Source organism: Hirundo rustica, chromosome 26 (genome assembly GCF_015227805.2).
Source record: "Hirundo rustica isolate bHirRus1 chromosome 26, bHirRus1.pri.v3, whole genome shotgun sequence".
Lineage (NCBI taxonomy): Eukaryota > Metazoa > Chordata > Aves > Passeriformes > Hirundinidae > Hirundo > Hirundo rustica.
In genome coordinates, this window is record NC_053475.1 from 3,693,644 (window position 1) to 3,710,217 (window position 16,574).

At 56.0% G+C, this 16,574-nt stretch overlaps 1 protein-coding gene across 1 annotated transcript; it reads left to right on the forward strand.

The window, feature by feature from the left end:
• Positions 1 to 63: 63 nt before the first annotated feature.
• On the forward strand, positions 64 to 8,724 carry PLEKHJ1 (pleckstrin homology domain containing J1). Its single transcript, XM_040086958.2, has 6 exons — positions 64 to 843; positions 1,843 to 1,910; positions 2,918 to 2,984; positions 4,805 to 4,895; positions 5,077 to 5,140; positions 5,578 to 8,724. Exons 1-6 carry the CDS (start codon positions 750 to 752, stop codon positions 5,641 to 5,643), a joined length of 450 nt encoding a protein of 149 aa, XP_039942892.1. The 5' UTR covers positions 64 to 749; the 3' UTR covers positions 5,644 to 8,724.
• Positions 8,725 to 16,574: the final 7,850 nt, after the last annotated feature.

Below are 16,574 nucleotides of genomic sequence, written 5' to 3' on the forward strand. Positions count from 1 at the left end.
GCGCGCTTCCGGCGGCGCGGGCGGGGCCGGGCCCGGGCCCGGGGCTGTGGCCGGGCTCTGATCGGGGCTGTGGCGGGGGCTGTGACCGGGCTGTAGCCGGGCTGTGACCGGGCTCTGATCGGGGCTGTGACCGGGGCTGTGACCGGGGCTCTGATCGGGGCTGTGGCCGGGGCTCTGATCGGGGCTGTGACCGGGCTCTGATCGGGGCTGTGACCGGGCTCTGATCGGGGCTGTGACCGGGCTCTGATCGGGGCTGTGGCCGGGCTCTGATCGGGGCTGTGACCGGGCTCTGATCGGGGCTGTGACCGGGCTCTGATCGGGGCTGTGACCGGGCTCTGATCGGGGCTGTGGCCGGGCTGTGACCGGGGCTGTGACCGGGCTGTGATCGGGGCTCTGATCGGGGCTGTGGCCGGGCTCTGATCGGGGCTGTGGCCGGGCTGTGACCGGGGCTCTGATCGGGGCTGTGGCCGGGCTGTGACCGGGGCTCTGATCGGGGCTGTGGCGGGAGCTGTGACCGGGCTGTAGCCGGGCTGTGGCCGGGCTGTGACCGAGCTGTAGCCGGGCTGTGACCGGGCTTCGGCCGGGGCTGTGACCGGGCTGTGGCGGGGGCTGTGACCGGGCTGTAGCCGGGCTGTGGCCGGGCTGTGACCGGGCTGTAGCCGGGCTGTGGCGGGGGCTGTGACCGGGCTTCGGCCGGGGCTGTGACCGGGCTCTGGCCGGGGCTGTGACCGGGCTGTGGCGGGCCCGCCATGCGCTACAACGAGCGGGAGCTGCTGTCCCTGGCCCGCCAGCCCGCCGAGAAAGCGGCCGAGATCCGCATGAGCGTCCCCAAGAAGGGCAACGGTGAGGGCGAGGAGCGGCGGGACCTGAGTGGGGAACCGGGGCCGGGGGTACCTGAGGGGCCCCGAGTGGGGAGTCAGGGCTGGGGTTACTGGGAGTGATGGAGAATCCGCGCCGGGAAACGGGGAGTAGTGGGCGAGGAGGGACTGGGAGAACTGGGACTGGGGATGCTGGGGAATCACGAGCGAGAAACTGGGGCAGGACCAAGGCAGGACTGGGCAAACTGGGAGTGGTGGGACAGGCAGGTGAAGGTGGGCCAGGATCGGGGGTACCTGGGGGGCCCCGACTGCAGAATCAGAACCGGAGTTACTGGGGGATGAGGCTGGAGAGGGACTGAGGGAGCTGGGTGGGAGGATTGAGGGTACTGAAGAAGCCAGGCTGGGAAAGCAGGGCAGGACTGGGAGCACTGGGCAGAGAGGTGGGCAGGACTGGGAGTGCTGGGCGGCAGGACTGGGACAGGCAGACTGGGAGGGCTGGAGTGTGGGAATGGGGAGCACAAGTGGTGGAATCCAGTCTGGGTGTGGAGGGAGGTTCTGGGGCTGGGCTGGGGCCGGGGAGATCCCCCTTTCCAGGGGATCTGGAAGGGAAAGCTTCTTCCAGAAGCTCTTCCCTGAAATCTCCCACCAAATTCCCTTGCAAACCAGCACGGCAGTGTTGTCCTCCCTCCCTGGTGCTGGTCCTTTCCTCCTCCAAGGACTGGTGGACTTTGTCCCTTGGAGGTGACGCCAGTGCTGACAGCTCCAGGCAGGGCTCCTGGGATCTGGAGCTTTTCCTGGAGTGCCTGAGGCCCTGCTGGTGCTGCTGCTGTGAGCTCTGGCTGCCCCAGCGCTGCTGGAGAAGCTGCTCAGGGGCTTTGTCACCCTGAGGCCGCTCAGTTCCTTTGTTCGGGGGAGCAGCCCCACGGTGGGTGCAGGGGGGCTTTGGTGGGCTCGGTGCCCTGGCAGGGCTGGCAGAGTTTCCCTCTGCTCCCCGTGCCTCAGCCCTGCCCTGCTGTCCCTGCAGTGCTGAAGAAGCGCCTGGTGAAGCTCGTGGTGAATTTTCTCTTCTACTTTCGCACCGATGAGGCCGAGGTACGGCTTGGGACTCGTGGCTGGGGTTTGTTCCCCTCCTTCTTTCTTCTTTTTCTGTGTGGGGATTGTGTGGGCTGGGAAAGTGGTGCAGGGACGGAGCTGGAACAGTGTCCACCTTCCCTCTTCCATCAGCTCAGCTGGGCTCCAGGAGAGCTGCAGAGGGACTGGGGACAAGGGCTGGAGGGACAGGACACAGGGAATGGCTCCCAGTGCCAGAGGGCAGGGCTGGATGGGAGATTGGGCAGGAATTGTTGGCTGTGAGGGTGTTGAGGCCCTGGCACAGGGTGCCCAGAGCAGCTGTGGCTGCCCCTGGATCCCTGGCAGTGCCCAAGGCCAGGCTGGACACGGCTTGGAGCAGCCTGGGACAGTGGGAGGTGTCCCTGCCATGGCAGGGGTGGCACTGGATGGGATTTAAGGTCTCTTCCAACCCAGAGAGTTCTATGAAATACAAGAAGAATCAGGTTTTCAATCCCCTCCCTGCTGCCTGATTTGCTTCTGGCACGTTGTGTCACTCGGTCAAGGATTTCTGTGGTTGTTCATGGCCAGTGTCACCTGCTGTCCCCACATCCCTGAGTAGTACCAGGTGGGTTTTTGTTCATCCTGAGCTGCTCCAGCTCCCCTCACGCTCTTTAACCTCTTGCAAGGCGCCAGGACAGCCCTTACACAGCTCAGTGTTGGTTATTCTGGGTGTCACCGTAAACGTTTCATCTTTGATTTAAAAAGCAAAAGTTCTTCTCTGCTATCACAGAGTGGTGAAGGCCAGGCTGAATCCGAGCCAGCAGATTAATTAGATTAACACCTAATTAACAAATGCAAAGTGCTACGGGTGAGACTGGCATGAAAAGATCGACTAAAGGAACACAAAGTGTGGTGCAATCAGACTGAATTATTTAAAAGTAGCGCCAGCTTGTGAAATTTGCTGAAAAGGCTCCAGGGGAGCACTGTGGGTCCAGCCCTGGTGGTGTTGGGGGCACTGTGGGTTAAACCTCTCCCCGTGTGTTTTCCAGCCCATTGGAGCTCTGCTGCTGGAGCACTGCAAGATCACCAAAGAGGAGGAGAACGTCTTCTCCATCAGTGAGTGCTGCCTGTGCCCCCCTTTGCCCTCCCCTCGTGGCACCTGGGAAAGGAAATGTTTTACTGCTCAGCTCCTGCTCCTCCCTCTTCCTCTGCTGGCAGTGGGGTCAGCTCAGCCCTTCCCTCAGCGGGGTCTCTGCTCCCAGGGAACAGGAGAAGAGGAAATGACCTCAAGTTGTGCCCAGGACAGGTTTAGGTTGGATACTGGAGAAAATTTATCCACCAAAAAGGTGTGGCACAGGCTGCCCAGGGCAGTGGTGGAGTCGCCATCCCTGGGAGTGTTCAGAAAATGAGGGGACAGGGGTGAATGGAGAACGTGGTGCTGCTGGGCTGATGCTTGGCCTTGGTGATCTTAAAGGCCTTTTCCAGCTTGAACAATTCCTCAGCCTTTCCCCTCCTCAGCTGCCAGCTGTTCCTCACTGTGCCGGTGGCCCACCCCAAGCAGATCTCAGGGCTTTTCCATGTGTATCCAGATATATGTGCCCATCTCAGGGATATTCCATGGATATCCAGATATATTCCATGGATATCCAGATATATTCCATATACCCAGATCAAGGATATTCCATGGACATCCAGATATATTCCATGTACCCAGATCAAGGATATTCCATGGATATCCAGATATATTCCATGTACATGGATCAGGGATATTCCATGGATATCCAGATATATTCCATGTCCCCAGATCAAGGATATTCCATGGATATCCAGATATATTCCATGTCCCCAGATCAGGGCTGTTCCATGGATATCCAGATGTATTCCATGGATATCCAGATATATTCCATGTCCCCAGATCAGGGCTATTCCCTGGCACAGCCTGTGGGATTTGCGCAGCAGCACGAGCAGCAGCCAGACCCCGCTGGGTGCCCGTGGAATCCCTGGCAGGGGCAGCTTGGTTATTGACAGATCTGCTCCGTGCTGCTGCACTTCATCCAAAAAAACCCAAAAATCCCTGCAGAGGCTCAGATAAAGCTGCTCCAGCCCCGTCCTCCCCTCTGTTTGTCCTTGTGGCGGCTCCAGCTGGGCTGGCTCCCCTGGGAGCAGCCTTTCTCCTCCCCTGTGCCAGAGGTATGTGGCCACAATAACAGGATGTTTCTCCAAGGCCATCCCGGTATCTTTTGGCCTGGCTGCCAGGCACAGCTGTGGCTCTGCTCTGTGCTTCCAGAGGACCCTCAGGCAGCCCGAGCACACCGAGCCCGGAGCACCACGTGCTGGATTTGGGGGCTGTGCTGGGTGAGGATTCCTGAGCAGGGTTAAACCCAGCAGTGCCTGGAGCTGGGATGTGTCCACGGCACATCCCGAGGGTCTGCTCAGGGGACAGCAGAGCTCTGGGGACAGGAACTGGTGGCGTGTCCTGGTCTGGAGCTGGAGTGGCACCAGGACCTGCTCTCCATGGTGGGAGTACCACATTCCCAAAAGCCTCCAGCAAAGGCAGCTCGGGGCCTTCTCCCAGTGCAGTTTAACTCTCAGTTAAAGATATCCCAGTTCCTCTCTCAGGGCTGCTTCCCACTTGGATTTAAATCCCTGGTGTCTTGGCAAGGGCCCTCTGGGAGCCAGTCCTGGATCAGTTCAGTTCCCCCTCAGTTTGGGAAGTTGCTGTTCCCGAGGGTTTTGGCTGCTGTAAGCTGGGAAATGCTGTGGGCAGCTGCCCCAGGCACCCAGGGAGTGGGAGAGGGGCTGGGGGTCGAGGTTGCAGACTCGTTGCCAGCTCATCTTAGTTAACAGAGCTGCTAATTGTGGCCGGGCGGAGCCTGGGGAGGGAGGCAGGGGAGCACCAGCAGCTCTGCCTGGAGCCTTTTCCTTGTCCCTGGCAGGTTTCATCGAGGAGCCAGAGAGGAAATACTGCTTTGAGTGTGCCACGGAGGAGCAGTGCCTGGAGTGGGTCGAGGCACTCAAGAGAGCCAGGTGGGCTGAGCCTCGGAGCCAGGGCAGTGCTGGGGGCTCTGGGCTGTGTCTGGGATCGGGAACTGGAAGGGCAGTGCTTGTCTCCTTCCAGACAAGCTTCCCTCCAGCTCTGAATAGCATCTGAAACTTCCCCAGGTCCTTCTGTGCTCAGCCCTCCCCGTGCTCTGCTCCTCTCTTGCAGCTACGAGTTCCTGAGGAGGAGCCTGATTTTCTACCGGAGCGAGATCCAGAAGATGACGGGGAAGGTGAGTGAGTCCCTGCAGGGCCCCTCCCAGGTGGTGACTGATGGCTTTGGTGGCAGCAGGGGCTGTTGCTGCCAGTCCTGCCCCAGCTGTGTGTGGGATGAGATCCCTGAACCCAGTGGGAGCTGTGGTCTCCACAGCCAGACCTGAGCACCTGGGTGCTCTCTCCCACCGTGGTGCACACATCCCAGCGCTGGAGCAGCCCCAGGATTGGAGCTGGACAGGTCCAGAGCTGGCCTGGCCTCCCAGGGGGTCTCTGGAGCAGCTCACACCAGGCCAGGGCAGATCCATGGGTGGAGATGCTGCTCATGCCCTGCCGGGTGCTGGGAGCATCCCTGCTCCGGGGAGGGAGGTGGCTCTGGGTCCCTGCTGTGTCCTGTGTGTCCCAGGGGCTGCTGGCCTTTACCTGCATCTCACTGGTGCCTCCCTGTGCTCTGCAGGACCCCCTGGAGCAGTATGGAATCTCTGAGGAGGCTCGTTTCCAGCTGGGAGCACACAGGCAGTGACCCCTCACCTGGCTGGAGCTGGCTCCTGGCTGCACCCCAGCCCCTGGGCAGGACAGCAGCTCCCCACGGTGACCACGTGACTCTTTTATTTATTACCCAAACCGTTTTGTATTTTGGTTTTTTTTAATAAGGGACTTCGTTGCACATTCCCAGTTCCCCAGCTGGGGAGGCTGAGCTGCTCCGTGGGTGCTGCAGTGGGAGCAGAGGCAGGGGCTCACCGAGCTCCCAGCTCTCCTCCAGGACACCCCAGGCAGCTCCAGCCCTTCCCCTGCTCCTCCCTGTCCTGGAGGGGCTGCTGGGCTGCCCTGGATCATCCCTGCCTGGGAGGGGATCTTGTGACTGCTGCATTTTTAGCTCCAGGATTTAACCCCTCCAGGGAGAACTGGGAATTCCTCCAGCCCGGCCACAGCTCCAGGTGGTGCAGAGGGGCACCTGCAGCCCTTTTGGGCTTTCCTTCTCCCTCCCCTGGGCAGGTGCTGTAGTTCCTGGGGGCTGGATAAGCCCATCCACAAGAAAAAAGCTGCAGAACACGAGGGAGCGAAGACAGGGAGAGATCCCTGTGCGATCCTGCCTGTCTGCAGAGCTCTGCAGTGATCCAGCTTCCCGGCGAGGGGAGGCAGATGGAGAAGCTGGCAGAGGCAGGAGCTGCTCGCTTTGCCTGGAGCTGCAGGACGTGCGCCAGCTCCGCCAGGCGTTAACCCTTCATTCCCTGAGCCACTGCTGCAGCTTTCCTCCCTTCTGTGTGTCCCCTTTGTCCAAAGGGGCAGACCAGAAAACTGTGCCAAGGTCACAGTGAGCTGCCAGGGAGCCAGGGCTGCCTGTCCTGGAGCTCCTGCAGGGAAGAGATAAGGATTAGGAACAACATCCCCACAGGATCAGCCCTGGCTCCGGCTGCACCAAGGAAAACTGCCCAGAAATGAGGGATGGAGGACACTCCCCACACCCAGGGCTGCAGCAGCCGCAGATTCTTGACTGCCAGAGCAGCTTCCCTGGAACCAGTGTGGGAAAAGCCCCAGGACAGGCCCCTGGAAGGTCCCAGGTGTCGCTGTCAGAGGCTGCTGGCAGCAGGAGCGGGGCTGGGGCTTGGCCTGGCCTTTGGGAGCTGCAGCTCTGGGCGTTGTTCCCCTCCAGCTGCCCAGCCCAGGGAGGGGGTGGAGCAGCCTCTGAACTGGGATTGAAGGGAATTTGGGGATCTTTTCCTCCTTGGCTGGGAATTAATGCCCAAACCAGAGCCCACGCTGCAGCCTTTGGTATCCTGGTGTTCCGTCTTTACCTCACGCAGCTGAGTACCAGGAGTGACACCTGGCACTGATGCTTTAATCTCCAAGCTGAGATTTCCCCCTTCTCCCTCCCCAGATATTCCTATCCCCTTGAATCATTCCAGGTGCTTGCTTCAGAAATTACCAAAATCAGCCGAGGGGCAGCTGCCCTGGGCAGCAGGGAGGGAGCAGAACCAGGGGGGCTGCAGACAGATGGCAGCTCCGGGGGAAGCAGCAGCCAGGGATTAAAAGCAGGAACACACAGGAGCTGTGCTTTAGGGAATCAGTATCCTTGGATGACTCCAAAGTGCATTTTAATCCTGCCCAGCCTGCATTTTTACAAACCAGGGCTGAGTTTATTGTAGCAAAATTGTCACCTGTGCCTTGCAGGGCTCCTCGCTGAACCTTTCCCCAGGTGGAGCTGCCACCCTGCAGCATCTCTGTGCAGAAAATGGGGGGTTTATTTCCTCTTCCAGGGGACAGCTGGGTGAGCGGGAGCAAAGCCCAGCACTGATTTAAATGTTTATCACCAAGGGCATTTCTTAACTGAATGTACAACACAAGCTGTGAAGAGCTGCCAGGGCCAGGCCAGGCCCGGGGACTCCGGTGTAGGGCAGGGCTGGGGTGGGGTGGGATTGAGGGAGGGAGGATGGTACTTTGTAGAGACTTTGAAATCTGCATCAACTGCTGGTGATTTACAGACAATTGCTCGTTTTTCACACTCTTGATGACTTTGCTTGTGTTTCCAGGCTCCCCAAGAGCCAGCTGAAGCCATTTCTCTGTTGTACAGTGAACATTCCCAATAAATCCTGTTTTAATCTTTGTGATGGTCAGAACTGTTGTACAACACCAAAACCTCCCTGGAGGGGCGGCTGCAGCCGGCCCAGGGGCTCCAGGTGTGGTTCCTCTCAGGAGCCAGCTGGGGATGGCTCCACAAAGGCCTTTGCAGGGGCTTTTTCATACAATCAGAGAATATTCTGGCTTGGAAGGAACCTCTAAAGGTCACCTAATCCAGCTGGATTTGGTGCTGGAGCCTGGGCAGTGCAGGTGACAGACCTGTGTAGGAGGAGGAGCTGGGGGAGGCCGTGGCCCTGCAGGGGCTGCAGGCTCTGGGTGAAGCTGGGGCTGTGTCTCGTTTTAAATCCTACACTGAATTAGCTCAGGAAGTGTTTGTGGCCTCCAGCTCAGGTTTAAACACATCCCTGGCTGCCTGGGGGGTTGCTGCACTGGTGCCACTGCTGGCTAAAAGGGAACAAAGTTTGGATGGGTTGGGAACCATGGAAGCGTTCAGGTTGGAAAAAACCTCTAAAAAAATCAAATCCAACCATGACCCAGCCCTGCCATGGCCACCACTGCCCCGTGTCCCCAAGTGCCACATCCACACTTTGTTCCAACGCTCCTGGGCTGGTGACTCCACCCTGCCCTGGCAGCCTGTTCCAATGCCCCACAACCCTTCCAGTGAGGAATTTCCTTCTCCCAATATCCAACCTCAACCTCCCCTGGCCCAGGCTGAGGCCATTCCCTCTCCTCCTGTCCCTGTTCCTGGGAGCAGAGCCCGACCCCCCCGGCTGTCCCCTCCTGTCAGGAGCTGTGCAGAGCCACAAGGGCCCCCTGAGCCTCTGTCCTAGGGTAACTTTATGATGCTTGTATCCCCAATCGTCTGTTCTGTTTGTGCTGTATATTGAGTCCTGTGCCTTTAAGACTAGTTCTAAGACCTGGAAAAGCACCAGGAGCCTCCACAGAAAATCCACCCCACCAAGAGCAGCCCTGCAGATCTCCTTTTTCTCCCAGCGTCAGCAGAGACAGAGCAGTAGAGCACAGTAACGACCCTCGAAGAGACTTTCTTTAAATTTGTTATCCCTCCAGAAGCAGCACGAAGCTCTTGTCATCAAGTATTGTGCTAAGAGTGCTTTGCCTGTTTAATAAACAGGTTTTTTCCACTTCTCTCTGAAGAAATCTTTTTTCCCGAACCAGTTAAAAAAGGGGAGGGGGGCCCCGTGGGAGGGTTTCTCCCAAAATCTGCCTGAAACCACCACAACCTCCTTTTCTCCAGGCTGAGCCCCTTCCCAGCTCCCTCAGCCCCTCCTGGGGCTCCAGCCCCTTCCCAGCTCTGGACACCCCTCAGTGTCCCTCGGTGCACCCAGAGCTGTCCCCAGGCCCTGCTGTCCCTCCCCAGGATCCCCAAACCCTCAGAGCCCATCCGGTGCCACCTGGGTCGGGGATCCCCGTCCCTCTGTGCCCCCACAAAAATCCCCAAATCCCCATTCCAGCCCGTCCTGCTGAGGCAGTGAAAGTCCACACGAGCTCGGTGTATTAAAATACAGACACTTTAATATAAAGACAAAACTTCAAAGCATCGTTTCAATTACAAATCGAGGGAGACACAAGAAATTAAGCGGAGGGAAGGGAGCAAAAACTAACTTTTACATTGTGGAGAATTAGAAAGGCCGGGTGGAAATATATATATTATACATACATATATACACACCAGAATTCACACTACTGCTAGGCAGGGATGAAAGGAACGGCAGGACAACTTACCAGTAATTAAAAAAAAACCCAAAAAACCCCAAAAGAAACCCAAAAAAAAAAACCCCAAAACAAAACAAAACAATAACAACCAAAAAAAAAAAAAAAAAAAAGATAAATTAGGGGAAGTTTGAATTTTAAATAATTCAGTTTAATAGGCTAAACTATATAAACTAATTCCTATTCACTAGGAAACATCCCATATCACTGTCCTAAGAAAATGGGGTTTTTCTAAAAATCCATTGAAAAATGGATTTTTATTAGTAGTTACAAGTTTACTAATCAATTCCTGAGCAACAGCAACCTCATCATCTACTGCTTTCCCCATCCAAGTCCCACTCAGGCGAGGGCAGGCTCTCACTCCTAAAACGTTTAAATAGAACAGAGACCTAAAAAAGTTGGGTTTTAATTGGAAATGGATCACTTCAAAGATTAATAGGTTAAAAAAGCCAAGCAGGATGGATCAACCCATTCCACCTTTTCCTCAATAACTCCAGAGACAAAAACCTTTTAAAAAAATTCTTTGACTGCACCAGAAAAGCAACCAGATGTACCTCAAGAAAACCAAAGGATCACAAACCTGAGAACTTCAGGGTTAGCATGTCAAACTTTGAATTTTTGGATGTGATTTTGTTTTTACACAATGAAGAACTCAAGGAGCCTCTTCAGGAAGAAGGTCCCAAACAGCAAAAATACTGGAGGATTATTTCCCAATTTTTTTTTTTTTTTTTGTCTCAGGTTTAAACCCTGAAGTTCCCAATAACAGCATCTTTCAATGCAATATTCAGTCTAAATAGATATTTATATATTTATAATGTATAAGGACAAATAAAATATGGCACAACAACATTTTGAAACTGGAACTCCAGCTTTTAGTGAAATGGAGCGGAAAATGGAAATGGAGCCAAAAAAAAAAAAAAAAAAAGGAAGAAAAAAACCCCTTTAAAACCAGTAAAACTTCAAATACTCATACACTGACTGCACTTCTGTGCTCCCAAACAATTCCTGTTGATTTTTTGATTTTTTTCCTCAGTGCTGCGAAGATAGTTCACGAAAACACTGCGTAGTTTCTGCTCCCCAGAAGGATTTGGGGTTCACAGCCCCGTCCAAGGCCCTGCCCTGCTCCCAGTCCTTGAACCCCTCTGTGCTTTTGGCTCAGGCAGAACAAGGAAAGCAGAATTTCCCACAACAGCTGGGGTAACCCCAGGGTGGAGGTGAAAAAGCCTCAGGTTTCCACAGCCTGGATCAGAGGGCAAATTCCAGCACCAAAAGCGAACAGGTGACGCAGGAGGTGACGGAGCAAAAGCAGCTCGAGGAGAATTCCCGGGATCCTCGGGAATGGCTGCGCCAGGACAGTGACCCCCGGGCTGGGGGCTGCTCCAGCCCCGGCTGAGGAGGGAAGGAAGAGCCCTGAGCAGGGAGGGGAATCACCAGCAGCAGCCTGAGAGCAGCTCCCAGCGCTGGGAGAGTCCTCTGCCAGCAAACAGCAGGAACCTGGAGCGGGGCAGGGGGCTGGAGCATCCCCAGGGCACAGAGGGCACAGAGGGCACAGAGGGCACAGAGGGCACAGAGGGCACAGATCCCACGGGTCCCATAGATCCAATGGGTTCCACAGATCCCACGGGTCCCACAGATCCCATGGGTCCCACAGGTCCCACAGATCCCAGGGGTTCCACGGGTCCCACAGGTCCCATGGGTCCCACAGATCCCATGGGTCCCACAGGTCCCATAGATCCTATGGGTTCCATGGGTCCCACAGATCCCATAGATCCCATGGGTCCCACAGGTCCCATAGATCCTATGGGTTCCATGGGTCCCACAGGTCCCACAGATCCCATGGGACCCACAGGTCCCACAGATCCCACAGGTCCCATAGATCCCATGGGTCCCACAGATCCCACAGATCCCATGGGCCCCACAGTTCCCATGGGTCCCACAGATCCCATGGGTCCCACAGATCCCATAGATCCCATGGGTCCCACAGGTCCCACAGTTCCCATGGGTCCCACAGGTCCCACAGATCCCATGGGTCCCACAGATCCCATGGGTCCCACAGGTCCCACAGATCCCACAGGTCCCACGGGTCCCCAGTGCCAAGGTGGGCCCTGGAGGGACTCGGAGGAGTCTGTCTGTCTGTCTGTCCCCTCCCTGAGCCAGGGCTGGGTGTCCCCAGCAGCTCTGTCCCTGGCACCGCTCCCTCGGCCTCTCCTCTGCCTGGACCCTCTTCCAAGTGGAGAAGTCCCGGGTGTGGGGAGCAGATGCTGCTTTCTGAACACAAAACCCCTGCAAAGCCCAGGCTGCCCGGCCACAGGAACAGCTCTCCCCCTGGAAGGGGCAGCCCAGCAGAACGGGGAGATCCAGGCAGGATCCGAGGGATGAGGTGGAAAACAACGACCACAGGCAGCAAATTCACTGTGGTGGGAGCAGCTGAGCTGCCAGCAGCAGGTGAGGCAGGTCTGGCTCTCACCCACCTCCTCCCAGATGTGTCTGTGCAGGGAATCACAAGTTTGGAAAGATTGGAAAGCACCTTTAAAGGTCATTTAGTCCAAGCCCAAAGGCTGAAGAAGTGACCCCAGCAGGGGTCTCAGAAGGAAACGTGAGGGCAGCGACACAGCCCCAAGCAGCCCTGGAGCAATGGAGATGTTTCCTGGTGGGATGGAAGAGCTGATCAGGCTGGAAACCTCTCCACTCCCAGGCTGGAATTGCTCAAGTGACTGCCTCAAGGATCAAGTTTGACTAAAGAAAGAAGAAAGTGACTCAGCGCTTGAACTGAGCGTGACCCAGAGCTGGGCGAGTTTCACACTGAGGAGTGTCAAGTCCTGGGGATTTGGAATTTCTGGATTCAGAAAGAGATGAGTAAATCCATTCACCACAAGTGATGTCACCTTCCTGCCCGCAGGATTTCAGGGACTGTGGGTGTGATCCCAGACCCTCTGAGCTCAGCTTGGTCCCACCAGCGAGTCCCAGGGAATCCCACTCCCCTGCCAGGCTGAGCCCAGAGCCAAACCCCAGCCAAGAGCAGGGGCAGCACAAAGATACTGGAAGATAAAACGCTGTCCCCAACAGCAAGGAAGGAAAAGAGATGGAAGCACAAGAATTTCTGATCTGTCTGGTCGAGGAGACACAAATCCCTGCTGATGAGAAGGGATGCTCGGTCCTGGAATGCCAGGGACAGTGAGGATGTGCTGCACCGCCTGCTGCTCCCTAAAAAGCTGCTTCTCCTCCTCTCTCCCACTACATCCACAGCTGAACTGAGGTGCAGCTGTTCCCTGGTTGTCCAGACTGATGCACACCTCCCTGCAGGGAGCAGCCTCGTTTGTGATGGAGGTGATGGAGGTGATGGAGGGGCAGCTCCACATCCCCGTGATCCCTGGCACCAGCTCGGGTCCAGCCTCCTCTCCCTCAGCGATGCAGCTCCCAGGTGTGCCCACACCCCTGGCTGATGGAAGCATGGCTGCTGGATGATTCATCTGCAGCAAATCCCAAATTTAGGTCCGGTGCCTTCGGAACCCTCCCAGCACCGTGGGTCCCAGGGGACTGGGCCTGGCCAGCCAGAGGTGGCAAATGCCCAAAAAAGGAAGAGCCCACGCAAGCCTTGTTCCTCAAGGCTGACACTGAGCAGCAGGGACAGGTTTCCCTCAGCACAGCACTCAGGAAGTTCCATTTTTTTGGCAGCAGACTTGCTCCAAGATGTTTTTGCTTCCTGGCGAGTCCTTCGCTGGCAGCAGGGGCGTGGAGGAGGGAATGGTGTGACAGCCCCAGAACGACTGGACCCGGCACCAGCAGGAGAAATTCTCTTTTTTTGGAACTGTTTGGCTTTGATTGCTCCGGAGGATCTTCAATTATTGCAAACAGGTTTCAGCTTCTGGCTCAGTGCTCCAGCAGTGGGGTCACAGCTGTGGCCACATGGATCAGATCCCACCAGCTCCAAGGTTTCCTTCAGCCAGGTGAAAGCTCTTCCCAACGTGCAGAGCAGTTAGAGACCGGCCAGGAGCTGCACTCGAAGAGCCTCCAGGTCCCTTCCAACTCAGGATGTTCTGTGATGCCACGATTTAAAGCTGAGCTTGCTCCAGATCACAGCAAAGCAATAAAAGGTCAGGGAGAGGGAAGACAAAACCAGGAATCTCTTGGCAAAAAGGTCTCCCAGCTCAGCCAGTGCCAAAGTGCCCCCTTGGCTGCCCAGCCCAGCGCTGAGCAGGGCCCCTCTGGAAGCACAGTTTGGGAATCACTACAGGAGCAGCCAGTGCAGGGCCTGGGGTGGGGGAAGAGACCGGAGCAGCTCCAGCTGCCAGCAGTGTGGAGTGGCAGGGGGAAGAGCAGGCACTGGGATGCCAGCAGGCACTGGGGCACAGGCAGGGGAAGGATGATGCCCAGGCACACTGGATCTCTTTCCAGCAATCCCAAAGATCCATTCCTGGGTCTGCTTCCCTTGGGCCTTCCTGGATGACGTCTGGAGAGCCACAGACTCACAAATCCTGGGGGGCTGGCAGTGGCTCAGTCACACCGAGTGCTGAGCTCCAGGGGCTGTGCTGCTCCTGAGCCTGGACACTGGCTGGCCACCAAAGGTGGCACCGAGGGACAGAGGGGCTTTGCTTTTCCACAGCACCCACCAAAGAGCAGGTGACAAACTCCTCAGCCAAGGCCTTTGCTCCAAAGGGTCCTGGAATCACAGAACTGTTCCGCTTGGAAAAGATCTTTCAGATCAGCGAGTCCAGCTGTGAGGAGACAGTGCCCAGGCCACCCTGACCTCTGACAGCTCAGTGTGGCCTCCAGAACTCCTGGATGCAGAGCACCTCACCCCTCCAGCCCTCCTGGGAAGCACAGAGGTTCCATGGAATCTCTGGGTCAGCTCCTTCTCCAGCACGAATCCTGTTTGTGCCTTGGGCACCAACCAAGCCAGGACAAGGGATGGCAGCAGAGTTTTCCTCCTGGATCTCCGTGGTTGGAGGTGAAGGGAAGCACAAGAGCTCCGAGGGGCACCATGTCCTGGTCCCTCTGCAGGAAAGGATCTGATAAAATCAGGGGGATGAAAAGCTTCTACTTGTATTTCCTCCTCTCTCTCTCTCTCTCTCTCTCACCAGAGATATAAACCATGGGGGAGAGGTAATTAGAAAATTAATTAAGGCTGCTGCCCCTCCAGCAATCACTCACTTACAGTCTCCAGAGGCCCCAGCACTGTGCTGTGTGCTGGGGAAGAGGCTGGAGCTGCCCCACTCCCAGCTGCAAAACATCTGGGTTACATTGTGCTCCTGGATTCCAGGACATTCACTGTGTTTGGCTCCTACGAGAAGCTACTGGATGTTCCTCAGCTCTCACCCTCCCGGCTTCCCTGCCCTTGCCCAGCTCCTCCTCGTGCTGCCAGGCCCTCAGCAGGACACACAAAGCAGAAAACTCCAAAGTGCCCCCAGCTCCCAGGGCTTTCAGTCCCTCCCCGGTGGATGAGGAGGCAAAGGCAGACCCCAGCTCCTGCACCCAGAGGCTCCCAGGGAAGACACGCTCAGGAATCCACAGAACTGCGCTCGGTGCCAAAACCTCTCCTAAGACTGCCCAGGACGGGCACAGAGCTGAGCCCTGCAGAGGGTGGGAGCTGCTGCAGCCCCTCAGCCCCGCTCCAAACACTTCCAACCCTGCTGGATGCTGGCAGCAGGAGGGCACAGGAGGGCACAGGAGGGCACAGGGACCTCACTGACTCCACAGCCAGAGGCAGGAGCTGAGCAGCTCTTTGTGGAGCTCCTGCCAGCGCCCCATTGCCGCAGTGAGACTCAGCAGGGAGCACTAGAAGGGATTTAAAGACATGGTGTTGCTCCTCTGAGCCCCAGGGCCAGCAGGGAGGTGTTTTCCAAAGCCTGAATGTGATTTTTTTTTCCAGTCATTTTGCTGTTGCAATCCCCTTTCTACTGTAGTTTCCTTTATTGGTGCTTGGCCCGGCCTGAACTCAGACCTGCCTGAACTCTGCTTAAATGGATCCTCCTCCTCCTCCTCACTTTGTGCACTTAATAAGTTTTTTTTTTTACAGGTTCACTGTGCATTGTACGACCTAAAAAGAAAGGAAAATAAAGCATAGGAAAGGCAGAAGTTTTCACCACAGCTCTATAAAATCTGCCCTTCCTGCACACACGACACCATCACGACACAAATCCCTGCCCCAGGGCAGGCAGAGGCAGCACAGGCAGCCAGGTCAAGGTGTTTTTGTGAACTACCAGTCAAGAACCTACTCAAAAGCAAAGGAACACAAAAAGCAAAAACGCACCTTTTGTCAATTCATGTACACGGCCAAGCCGGGTCGGAGTCAAGTATCAAAACCCTACCAAGGAAACGCGTCGCGCTTGGAACAACAACAACGAAAAAAAACCCCAAAAACCAACGAGCCGAGCAAACTCTGCACCCTGCAGCAGGCCAGAAGCACAAGGTTCAGTCCTCCCAAGGCTGGGGAAAGCGCTGCACCAGCAGCACTCAGCACACACCGCGTTCACACGCCAAGAAACGAGTCACCAGACCAGCGACCAAAATTCACAGTGACCAGAGCGCCACCAGCAACTGCAAGTGGCCCAGGGAAGGAGTTGGGATGGGGCAGGACTCGGATTTCTCCTGTTCCAACCGTGCCTGCGCGGGCTGCTCCAGAGGGGAGCACAGAGCCCTCGTTAGTCACAAACTCAATTAAAACCCGGCCGGTTCAAAAGCGCCGAACCAAAGCGCAGGGAGGAGAATTCCTTCAGTCAGCCCCGGCCGCCAACCGAGCGGATTTTGGGATATCAACAGTCAGGGGAATAAATAATCTGCAGACCTTTAAGAAGTGGGTTTGGCATTGGTCAACCCCCACCCCCCCAAAATCAGCACCAAGGATTCAAACCAGAGGCACAGTTCTGACGGACAAAATAGCACCGAGGAGGCTCTTTCACGTCTCTGCTGGTGTGCCAGTCCTTTAGTATTCAGAGAATTTAATCATAATAACTTGTATTTATGAGTCTAGGTGGAATAAAATAAGTCAAAATTGGTTTCACTTTAAAAAAAAAAAAAAAAGATAAATACTTTATCTAAACTATCAACAATACAAACTGGAGCTTTAAGCATTTCTTTTGCCTTTGTTTTTTTTTTTTTTTTTTCCATTTTTTCCTTTTTTTTTTTTTTTTTTTTTTTTTAAAC

What these genes read in the sequence shown, in the direction of transcription:
- PLEKHJ1 (XM_040086958.2), top strand. Translation starts at nt 750, where the DNA reads ATGCGCTACAACGAGCGGGAGCTGCTGTCCCTGGCCCGCCAGCCCGCC. An exon ending in TTCGCACCGATGAGGCCGAG is followed by an intron (nt 1,911 to 2,917) that starts GTACGGCTTGGG and finishes TGTGTTTTCCAG; the next exon opens with CCCATTGGAGCTCTGCTGCT. An exon ending in GAGGCACTCAAGAGAGCCAG is followed by an intron (nt 4,896 to 5,076) that starts GTGGGCTGAGCC and finishes CCTCTCTTGCAG; the next exon opens with CTACGAGTTCCTGAGGAGGA.